A 12,371-nucleotide genomic window follows, 5' to 3' on the forward strand; every position below is an offset into this window, starting at 1 on the left:
TTTTTTCCTTAAATTCTTTTATTGGTACATTCTAGGTACACAATACATTTACATTTATCATCAGGTGCTTGTACCTGTACATGATGTATCTTGGTTCTTATTTTTTCCCCATTACCTGTGAGCCCTTCACCCCCTCCATCCCTTCCTATTTACAAAGACTTTGTTTCCATTTTTTTCTTTTCTCATAATTTTCCTTTCCCTCCCACCACCCCTACCCCTTTGAACCTTTTCTTCCTATTTCAAATTCTCAATTATTCATTTTAATCATTTTAATCCTTATTTACACTTTGTTTCTCAATCCAGAGAAACTATTCGGTATTTACACATGCGTGTCCTATTTATTTCACTTAAGAGTGTGGCCTCAATGTGCATCCACTTAGCTATAAATGTCTCTAGCTTCTCGTTCTTTATGGCTGAGTAGTACTCCATTTTATTAAAAAAACCACATCTTCTTTATCCAGGTTCCAGTTGATGGGCACTTGGGCTGCCTCCAAGCTTTAGCTATTACAAACTGTGCCGCTACAAACATGGGCGCACATACATCACTGTGGTATGATTCTTTTAATTCTTTTGGGAAGATACCCAGCAGGGAAATAGCTGGGTCAAATGGGACCTCTAAGCCTAGTTCTTTGAGGAATCTCCATACTGATTTCCACAGTGGTTGCACCAGTCTGCACTCCCCCCACAATGGAGAAGGGTTCCTTTCTCCCCAAAGCCCCGCCAACATTTGTTATTGGTTGATTTCTTGATAGCAGCCATTCTTTCTGGGGTGAGGTGGAATCTCAGTGTTGTTTTCATCTGCATCTCTCGAATGACCAGTGTTATTGAACACTTTTTCATATATTTATTTGCTGCTTTTAATTCTTTGTCTGAGAAATGTCTGTTCATTTCAGATGCCCGTTTTTGAATTGGGTCTTTGAATTTGGGGGGGTCTGATTTTTTTCTGTTTTTTATATATTCTAGATAGTAGTCCTTTGTCTAAAGTACAGCTGTTAAAATTTTTTTCCCACATTGTAGGTTGTCTCTTAGCTCTGTGGATGGTTTCTCTTGCAGTGCAGAAGCTTTTGAAAACGATGAGATCCCACTTATTGATTCTTTGTGCTAGTTCCTGTGCTTCTGAGGTTTTGTTCATAAAGTCTTTTCCTATGCCAATGTCTTCAAGAATTGTATCTAACTTATCTTCTAGCAAGTTTAGTGTTTCTGTTTTAATATTTAGATCTTTTTTTTTTGGTACCAGGGATTGAACTTGGGTCCTTGCACTTGCAAGGCAGGCGGCAGAACCACTGAGCTAAATTCCCGGCCCTTAATATTTAGATATTTAGATCTTAAATTCACTTTGATCTTAGTTTAGTGCAAGGTGATAGGTATGGATCTAGTTTTCATCTTTGGCAGGATGAGATCCAGTTTTTCCAACACCATTTATTAAATAGGCTACCTTTCCTCCAATAAGGGTGGTTGGGTGCTTTGTCAAAGATGAGGTGGCTGAGTATGTCTGGAGTTGTTTCTGTATCTTTTAGTTTATTCCACTGATCCTCTGGTCTGTTTTTCTTTTTGCCAGTACCATGCTGTTTTTATCATAGTAGCTTTGTAGTATAGTTTCAAGTTGGGGATTGCAGTACCCCCTGCCATGTCTCTGTTGCCTAGAATTGCCTTTGCTATTATAGGTCTCTTCTGGTTCCAAATGAATTTTTGGATTGTTTTCTCTAATTCTGTGAAGTATATTGTTGGAATTTCAATCAGCATTGCATTAAATCTATACAGTAGTTTTGGAAGTATGGCCAATTTCACTATATTGGTTCTTCCTACCCAGGAGCAAGGGCTATCTTTCCATTTTCTTATATCTTCTTCGATCTCTTTTTTCAGAGTGCTATAGTTTTCAGTGTAGAGGTCTTTTGCTTCCTTTGTTAGATCGATTCCTAGCTATTTCATTTTTTTGGATGCTATTGTAAAAGGAATTGTTTCTCTAATTTCTCTCTCAGTGAGTCTGTTATTTGTGTATAAGAAAGCTATTGTTTTTTGAGTGATGACCTTGTATCCAGCCACTCCACTGAATCTGTCAATTAGGTCTAGAAGTCTTTTGGTGGAGTTTTTTGGGTCTTCTATGTAAAGTATCATATTGTCATCAAATAATGACAGTTTAACTTCTTCCTTTCCTATCTTTATTCCTTTTATTTCTTTCTCTTTTCTAATTCATGAGGCTAATGTTTCCAGAACAATATTGAACAGGAGTGGTGATAGTGGGCATCCTTGTCTTGTTCCTGATTTTAGCGTGAAAAGTTTCAGTTTTTGACCATTTAGTATGATATTGGCTGTTGGTTTTTCACAGATAGCCTTAATCAGGTTGAGATAAAGACCTTCTATTCCAATGTTCTGTAGGGTTTTTATCATGAATGGATGTTGGATTTTGTCGAATGCCTTTTCTGCATCTATTGAGATGATCATATGGTTTTTGCCCTTGACCCTGTTAATACAGTGTATTATACTTATTGATTTACAGATGTTGAACCATCCTTGCATCCTGGGATGAATCCGACTTGGTCAGGGTGTATGATCTTCTTGATGACCCTCTGTATTCTGTTTGCCAGTATCTTGTTGAGGATCTTTGCATCTATGTTCATTAGGGAGATTGGCCTGTAGTTCTCTTTTTGGGTTCGGTCTTTCTCGGGTTTTGGAATCAAAGTAACACTTGCTTCCAGAAATGAATTTGGAAGTATTGCTTCCTTTTCAATTTCCCTGATGAGTTTAAAGAGTAATGGCAATAGTTCCTCTTTAAATGTCTTGTAGAATTCAGCCTGTTACCAACAAACTGCAAGCCTGAAAGAACTTCCAGAGATTCCTCAAAGAACATCCAGAGAAATACATCTAGAGATTCCCCAAAGAACAAAACAGAGGCAGGACACAGAGTGGGACACATGAGTGCTACTTGGGTCCTGACTTCATCATCATGCTATACAGATCCTGGAGCAAGCTAACTGATATGGTTAAAATCCACAAAATCCGACTTTTCACAAGGCACTGGGCCAAGCACCACTGACAATGAGACAAAGAACATGGCTCCAGCCTAATGGAGCTCAGGGACAGATGCAAAGATGGGGCATCTCTCAAGCGCTATTACAGAGTGGCCCAGACTTGGAGTTCAGGAATAGCTTCCTAGAGGTGATGAGAGACTGAGTCAGAGTCAAGAACACCACAAGGAAGCCAGGTGTGGATGTAAAGGCCAGGCCTAGTCCTATACCTGAGCAGTGCAGCCCAAGGGCAATGAGCCTGAGCCCCTCGTGCCAGCCTAGAGGCACCGAGGAGGGGGATTGGCACAGATGGTATCAGCAAAGGTAAACATGAGCAGGGCCCTGTCTCCTGCACTCTTCTAGAAGTTACCATCCAGTAGATAAGTTGTTCCTGGCAATCCAAAATCAAAGCCAACAACTGGAAGTGCTTCTCTGAAAAGAGGGAGAATCAGACCTTTTCTTCTTTGGCAACTTTAGGCCTCATGTTCTGTTAGTTTAAACAATTGCAGCTAGAGAAATCTGGAAACTGTCCCTTCTTTTCCACTTGAGGTCTCTACAACTTGTTCCTACATGACCCTTGGAGTGTCCTTGCCTCTTCTTGCCACAGGCTCCTATGCATCTCTCAAGGCCTCGGGGCCCCGGAAGGCAGCAGACATGGGAGTTGCTCATCTGATCTCACCCCAGGCTGATGTAGTCTGGGTCAGGACTCTACATACTCTTTCATTTTGGAGGCAGATGTAGATAACATGAGTAAACAGTGATGATTCATACCTTTTCTCCAACCACATCATTTCACATGCCCTTCAGTGGCTCATTTCTTGGAGTTTTGAATAAAAAGCGTACTTAGATAGTAAAAAAAGCAAATCAGAACATGTGGAGATGAATTATAAGCATTCAAACTTGAAAGACAGCAACCTCTCAGGCTGGCTCTGATTTCTAAGTTCAGTTTCAGAGCTGTTCTGAAAAACTGGGTAAATGTTTTCAGTTCATTTTGATCTATCAAAACTACCAGGCCCTGGGCGGGGAATTTAGCTCAGTGGTTTTTGTTGCCTGCTGCACAAGGACCTGAGTTCGATCCCCGGAACCAAAAAAAATAAACCCCAAAACAAAACCTACCGGGCCCTCTTATGGGAGCCCTGAACAAGGCAGACAGTGGCCATCTAGGCTCTAAAGCACCCTCTGGTTATCTATCAAGTGCTACTATGCCTACCCTCTGAACAGCACCAAGCAGTGTGAACACAGAGGTGGCATGAAGGTCTGGGTGTTGCTCCCAACTTAGAGAATCAACCAACAAGGGCCCAGACTGCTGCTGAGCTCCATGGCCCTGGCCCACCCACTCCCTGGCAGGGCCCATCACTTACTGTTTTCCTCTGAAAACAGAAGAAACCACATTTACAATTCCCAAGAACCAGGAAATAGAGGAGAAAGTGAATTAACAGAAACCTTTTACCTAATGAACTACTTCTAAACATGTAACTTGTAATAATGTTGTATTCAGTTACATCATAACCACTGAATTTACCATTATCATTTAAAAATGAATGTTAGTTGCTCAGTTTCTCTTTTCAGAGCAATTAGACTTGGCTCCCAGCAGCCCACAGCTGTTCCCAGTGGACTGTCTGGAGGAGGCAGCCGCCTGCCATGGGAAGAGGACAGCTACCTAAGAGCGCAGAGACACTCAGTCTTCACGTCACAGCTTTTGTAAGAGCAGTGTCTGGTTAGCACCAATGTCTTTCCCTTTCCTGTAAACATTTCACCCTAGATCAGTCCCACAAACCAGTGTGGGAAGTGCTGTGTGTTCATGACAAACTGAGGCTTTCTCCACCAAGACCTTCATCTAGGCTGTCTGCAGGGACATCAGAACCAAAGCCCACTGCATGCACCAGAGCGTGACAGCTGACTGTGCACACCACAGCAACTGTGTGCATGTAAGTCAACCACACGCACCAGAGCACGACACCCAACCGTGTAACCAAGCAGCATGTAAGGCAACTGCATAACAGCACGTGAGAGCCAACTATGTATAACAGCACAGGGTGAAACCCACCCATGGCACGACATGTGTGTGAGACAATGGTGCACAATGGCATGTGAACGAGTTACACATATGTGCTATGGCATGTGAGAGCTTACTGTATGCCGAAGTACACAAATGAGCACCTACTGTACAAAGCAGCACCTGGCTGAGAGCAAACTGGCTACAATAGCACCTAACAGCTGACTGCACACAACGGCAGGTGAATGAACTAACTGTGCACGAAGGCATATGAGTGAATTAATTGGACCAAGGATCCACAAATGAGAACTGTATACCACAGCATATGAGCGAGTCCAACATGATTTCTTATTAAACAACTCAGTACACAACAAAATAATTTATCTTCATAAGAACAGTTAAACTTTGTAGTTAAATTATTTATCTAATAATTATATTTCAAAGATTTTCAACAGGGGTTGAAAGATGAATAAGTTCTTAGTTTCCCATTTTTTATTAGAAAACCATATTTTCTTGATATTCAAATTAAGGTTTATGGTCTAGACTTTTTTAGTTTTTACTTGCTAAAAATCATCCAGGGAAAACTCTTATTGGAAGATTCTCAATTCTTCTTAGTAAAATTTTCAAATGGTCAATGTCAGGAGAAAAACAAACATTTTATTTTAAGGTGAAAATGTAATGTGTACCATCAATACTTCCCCAATGACAGCAAGCTGCATTAAGTGTTAGAATACTCTATTTACTTTGATTCATAAGACCTGCAGCAACAAATGCAATGATAACAGACCAATGTTTTCCCAAAAGAGAGAAAAAAATAAGTTAATTCGTTGATTATAACATTTTCAGAAATTTGAAAAATTTATAAAAGCAAGAAAAAAGTTCTATCAAACCAAGATAAGGACTGCTAACATTTTGATGGATTTAGTTTCAGACTTCTAATGCATTAACAGATAGGGCTATAACAACATTCCGACTTCCACATGCTAGGTATTTTTCTGTCTCGTGAGTCTCTTACGAACACCTGTAGCCTGCCCAGGCCCTCTTATAAATGTGGACAGTGAGTTTATAGCAATAAAAAGCCATGATTTATCTGGTGAAGGAGCCCCCCCCCGCCTAGCTTTTCACCTTCTGCATCATCAGCACTGCAGGCCGTCTCAGAATCAGCACCGGTGCTGGGCGCTGGGCAGAAGGGCACATGGCCCTCAGGAGGCAAACTCACAGTATAGAGGTGGCGATGTGGCTGGGCCTTAATGTCACTGCCATCTGTAAAGAGAACAGGAAACAACAGGCACTGGTAAATATTACATAATGTAAGCAGCCATTTATTTGCCCTGATTCCATCAGTACCAGTTCTCCAACAAAATGCAACAGAAACAAAAACTAAAAGAGCTGAATAAAACCTAACCACTGTCATATATACTGATTTTTTTTTTTTGGTACCAGGGATCGAACTCAGGACCTTGCACTTGCGAGGCAGGCGCCGGAACCACTGAGCTAAATCCCCAGCCCTGCTGATTTTAACAAGCTAAGTATTTTGCCAGAAAAGCAGGATAGCTATACATCTAGCCAGGAAAAAAGAATCAAAAGGAATCATTTTATGATTATTTAAATTCACGTTAAGTTACTTGTGATGTAAATATCTGGGTTTTCATAATGATATAAAATATAACTAGTTTATGAATAACATAACAGAAAACATAAACAGTCCACACAATACACCCTTCATTTTCACACCATGGATCTTTCAACACTTTGGCCAACATCTTCTTGAACTGCTTCTCCATATGTGCTGATAACATGTACATGTACACACACACAGCCAGACACGTACCCAAAGACACATACACATGCTCCATATGCACCAACACATACACACCCACACAGAACCACAGACAAGCAGGCACCCACAGATAGACGTTTGCAAGATCTAGTGCACCAATGTGTACACACCACCTCCTCAGAGCCAGACATGCTCCCAGACATGTGTGTGCTCCACATGTACTCGTAACAAGTATGAAGTGTGTATACATGCACACATAGGTAGACATGTAACCCACAGACAAGTGCACAACATGGATTCACAATGCATATATAAACCCACATACAGAGCTAGAAATAAGCCACAGAACACACAGACACATACAGAACCAGATACACACCCACAGGCACATATTACACACTCCATATGTACTATGTATCCTACATATCCTCCACATACTCACAGAGCCATAGACAAGCACCTCACAGACAGATATGTGCACACATACACACACACACACACACTGACATACACCCCCACAGACATGTACATGTCCTCCCCATACACAGACACATATATCTTCATGGGATCGTGTCACATGTATTTTCTTATACATTTATATAGATTACACATTTTTATATGTGTATAATTCAAATGGAATATAAAATAATACATTATGATCAGAATACTTTTAACAATTGTATAATATTCCATGCCATAGGCAAATCATAATATAGGTACAATTTAACCACCCTCATAGATTTCGCAGGTGGAGGTTGAACTTATGCAGTCCCTGCTACAAGCAGCTGCTGCACTCTTCTTGCTGTTGTCTTCCTTTACACATTTGGTCATTTATTTCCTTCAGTTAAATTCTCAGGAATGGAACTGATGGTTTGAACCTTTGGCTGCCTTTTGGAAATACCATCTAGAAGGACACCTGCAAGAGGGTGCTCTCTTACTCTTCAATGTTGAGTACTATTAACCTTCTTACTATTCATATTTTCATTTAAAATATGGCAGTGACTCTCCTGTATGTGGCAAACACATGTAGATATCCCAATGTGCCTAAGAATGAGCATTTTATTTTAAAACCAAAGATGACAAAGACTGAACAAAATCACTAATACATGTATAGAATATGTGTTCCCAGGTGTTTAAATGTAAAAATATTAAAGATGAAAACCTTGGGGACATTTTCAAATTCTTTCGTCATCAATATACTTCATTCTTTTAGAGCTAAGTTGCCAGAATTCTAGTTCTTATGTTAATTTGATTCATCACAGTTGATTAATTATTATGTCATTCTCTGCTAAAATCAAGGGCAGATGGAGACACACTTCTAAGTACACTATCCCTATTGGGTAACATCAATGTTTGATCATTTCTATAGAATTTTTTGGAAGCTTTTAATTAGCTACATTTTCCTTAATAAGAAAGTTAAATAGAAATTAGAAATGTCATGATTCACTTAATTATTAGGATGAATGTGGAAGGTATCATGAAGTGAAGCACACAATGACTCACACAATGGGAAACAGCAAGACATCTGAGAAAAAGAATCCAAAGTGCAATATGCCAAGAAGACAGTTGTCATCCAGCGGGAAACCACACAAGGACTTTACAGCTGTAAGTGACAACACCGTCACATCAGAGGTGTCCAGGAAAAGCCAGCCAGTGTTACCTTGGGCCTTGGTTTGCTCATCTGTAAGTAAAGGTGACAGGCAATCTATAATAATGGCTAGTACTAATTTTCTATACTCTTTTGGGTAAAATGTGGCTTATTATGATGGCATTTACTCTCCTTGCTGTGGTAAAGATGGGTTCCTTACAAGGAACAGGTGAGTTCCACTTTACAGAGTGGCCAGCAGATTTGGTTCTCCAGTTCACCATCTTCTCCAGATGTGTGGCGCACACAGCATGTAGAAGCACAGCTCTTTGGTTCCTATCCCAGGAGAGGTGGAGACACAGAGAAGGCAGGTGGCAGTCCACTCTCTGCTGGTGAAAGTCACTAGCACCCTCATTCTCAGGAAACTACACTGGACAGATCGTGAGTTGGGAGGCCCCAAGCCTAAGAAAGTGGACTGTTTTTGCAGGATACCACTCAGCTTGGTTTAATCTTGCTGTTCCCACCTGCCACTGCTCCGTTCCAGCTGTGTCCAGTGGAACCTCCTCGGCCTAAGTCTACACAACACAGCTCCTTTCTTCCTAGGTCCTTTCTGCTAGTAAACCCACAGTGCTGGCTGCCATGGCAATTCCACCTCCTCCATGCCACTCCCAGGCAGCCGCACCCATGTCAAGTGCAGGGCCAGGCACCTCACTGTCTTTGATGCTGCCTGCAAACCATCCCTGCTCCCCTTTCGCTACAATGGGCTTGCTCTTGTTTCACTGTGGAAGTAAATCAGAAGACTTCCATAGCTGTCCACCCACAACAGAAGCTGTGACCAGCACCTTCGTCAGACAAAACACCTTTCAATCAGACTGTGGTCAAGACCAGTCCATCCCTGCCTCCAGAAAGAGTGCTCTAGAGGACCCCCACCCAAGTCACCTTCTTGGAATCCCCATAAGGCTCTCTTGTCTGCAGTGGTTTCAAGTTTGTACAACATTCAAGAATGATTACAGTGGCACCTCAGTACACGAACTCAATTCTCTCCGTGATTCTGGTCACAAATTAAACTGGATGAGAACTGAATCAAATGTCCCCATAAGGACATCACTGAACCTAACCACTGAATTTGATTCAGTTCTCATCCAACTCGGATTAGGAACAGAATCACGGAAAGAATCAAGTTTGTGAGCCGAGGTACCACTGTACTTCTTTATGGTCAACAGTCAATGACATGGTCACAATTTTTGACCTCACTCATCTTCCCAGTTGCCCTTGCCTTCTGATGTAGGTCTGTGTTTGTTGTTTTTGCTGAAAACACTAAGTTGTTCTCCTGGAAAATGTCCGTGGTAATAAAATCTCTTAGCTTTGTGTATATGAAAATCTTTACTTATCTTTCAATGATTTTATTGCTGCATTTACTTGACAACTGTACAGCTCAGGGCAGTGATGGTGAACCTTTTGGAGCTTTCAATGATACAAACAGCCTGCTGTGGCACACATGCCATGGGTTCACCACCACTGCCTTAGGGGAACACATACAAGGGGTGATCAGAATATATGGTGAACGTTTAAAATTTTTAAAATTTATCACAGTAAAAGAAGATGTAGTTTTTTATATAATGGAGTACTACTCTGCCTTAAAGAGGATGAGCTTCAGACACTTATAGTTAAATGGATGGACCTCGAGACCATACTCTTAAGTGAAAAAAATTGGACCCTCATGTTTAAATATTGCATTGTTTCTCTGGTGTGAGAAACTGAAAGCGGAAATAAGGACTAAAATGTGTAACAGATATTGGGAAATGGAAAAAAAATGTTCACATGGGAAGGGGAGCAAGGAAAGAGGGAGGGAGAGAGGAAGAAAGAAACAAAAATGGAAACAAAGCTTTTGCACATAGGGATGGGAGGGGATTTGAAGGGAGGGGAATGGGAAAAAAGAAGCGGATATACCACACAGGTGGAAATTCCCTATGATGAGTGTTATCATCATGTACGCATAAAATGTTCCAATAAACATTGTGCTATTAAAAAGATAAGCTTGTTTCAAGCAGGGAATAAACAATATAGCTGGGAAATCTTAAAAAGTTTATTACAGTAAAAGACACGCTGCCCTCAAAATACTCCCCTTACTTTGAATACACTTATCCCATCATTCTTGCTACTTTCTGAAGTAGTTCTGGAAGTCCCCTTTCATGTTTTTACATAGTGTGATTTAAACAAACACAATGAATGTTATTGACAAATACCAACCAATGGCAAGGCAGGCTCATAAAAATGTGACGCTGTGTCCTCATCCACTGAATTCACTGGATCTGGCACCATGCAACCTCTGGCTCTTCCCCAGAGTCGAAATGACCATAGAAGATGAACATTTTGAACTGATACAGGGCATCAAGACAGCTGCAACAGCACAAATGGAGACACTCAAGTCCCCTTCCCACCTGTCTCAGCCCCCAAGTTCCACTCCTGGGAGGCACCAAATGCTACTGATAGTTTCTCCTTTAGCTCTATTTATTGTAGGAGAGTCATAATGAATAGCCCTGAGCATGACAATCCTGTCACATGTAAGTCAACCCACCGGAAAACTTGCTGGAACCAGAACTGCTGGGTTCCAGGGCCATGCATCTGGAGCTCGTGATGCCCTCAGACTGCCCTATCAGGATGGCGCAAGTTCAGGCTTCAGATAGTCAGGCCTTTGCATTTGCCCACTCCCAACACAGGGTGTGGACAAATGTTTGACCAGTGCCAATGGGACAGGGAAGACAGGATCCCAATATATTTTAGTTGGTTTTTTTTTTCGTTTATGTTTTTTGGGTGGTACTGAGGATTGAACCCAAAGCCTTTGCACTGAGCTACATCCCCAGTCCTTTTACACTTTTTTATTTTGAAACAGGGTCTTGCTAAGTTGCTCAGGCTGGTCTTGAACTTGAGACCCTCCTGCCTCCGCCTCCCAGAGTGCTGAGATTACAGGAGTGCACCCCCATGCCCAGCTCCAATGCACTCTTGATTTGTGTTCTCTTATAATCAGAGGCTGAGCAATATCATCTTTTTTTTAAAACACAAAGAGATATGTTTATTTGTTCTGGAAATTGCCCCTGACCCAGCTTTGCCCATTTCTCTCTCAAATTATTCATCATACTCGTAAAACATGGAATCTTTACATACAGGGGATGAATCCTTTGTCCGTACTAGTAGACGTAATGTTTTTCTAGTTCACTGTTCACTTTCTGTCTTTGCTTGTGATCTTTTTGACATGTACATGTCTGAATTTTATAAAGCATATTAACGATCTTTCCTTCGATGGGTCTGGGTCACGTGTGCAAGGAACTCTATAGGAAAAGAGGTCTGTGGCTTCTTCCAGGACCTTCATGGTCTTATGCTCAGATTTAAATTTTGGGTCCTTGTAGAATTTAGCCACTGAAGCTTCAGGCAGAGTGTAGCTCCAACTCATTTTTTCAGAGAGAGTCATGCAGGTGGCCTCAGTCAATCTGAAAAATAGTACACAAGCCACTACTTTCCCAGCTGACTGTGCTCTGTGACTAGAAGGGACAGCATAACATGCTGTTGACAGGAACACTCGGATCTGAGTGTCGTAAACATTACCCACCATCCAGGGACAAGAGGTGCTTGAAACACTGCCAGTGGGGCAGGAAATAGGAAATGGAACTTCTAAGCCAAGGGTACACACAGATGCTATCAATGACTCATTATCCCAAGAAAAAGGAAGACCACGGCAGACTGTCAATTCCTGTGAGCTGGGGTCTCACTATCCCTGCCAGGGTGGTCTGAGCGCCATCCAGTGAGTGTTGAGGTCGCTCTGCCCCTGACCCAGGGTCTGAGCATCACTTCTGAGAGCCTGGGGTCTCACTCTCCATGACGCAGGTGGTCTCCACACCACCTGAGAGCCAGAGTCTCACTTCCTGATGCAGGCGGTCTGTCACCTCACTGAGAGTTGAGATCTCGCCATCCCTGACTGCGTGGTCCCCATGTCTCCTCTCTCAGAGC

The 12,371-nt window shown here is 41.7% G+C and overlaps 1 protein-coding gene across 9 annotated transcripts in view; it reads right to left on the reverse strand.

The window, feature by feature from the left end:
* Erich1 (glutamate rich 1) overlaps nucleotides 1–12,371 on the reverse strand; it is a 116,977-nt gene that overhangs the window by 65,509 nt on the left and 39,097 nt on the right. For 7 of the 9 annotated variants that reach the window (XM_087210066.1, XM_021248192.2, XM_087210067.1 and 4 more), the window contains exon 3: nucleotides 6,127–6,264. In XM_087210066.1, the coding sequence (XP_087066192.1) occupies nucleotides 6,127–6,264 (138 nt within the window). Of the gene's footprint in view, nucleotides 1–6,126; nucleotides 6,265–8,284; nucleotides 8,463–12,371 lie in introns of all 9 variants that reach the window. The other 2 variants (XM_021248195.2, XM_021248194.2) reach the window with 1 other exon arrangement.

This window comes from Heterocephalus glaber, unplaced genomic scaffold (genome assembly GCF_053883595.1).
Source record: "Heterocephalus glaber isolate CG9 unplaced genomic scaffold, H.glaber_assembly_v1.0 deba00001104, whole genome shotgun sequence".
Lineage (NCBI taxonomy): Eukaryota > Metazoa > Chordata > Mammalia > Rodentia > Bathyergidae > Heterocephalus > Heterocephalus glaber.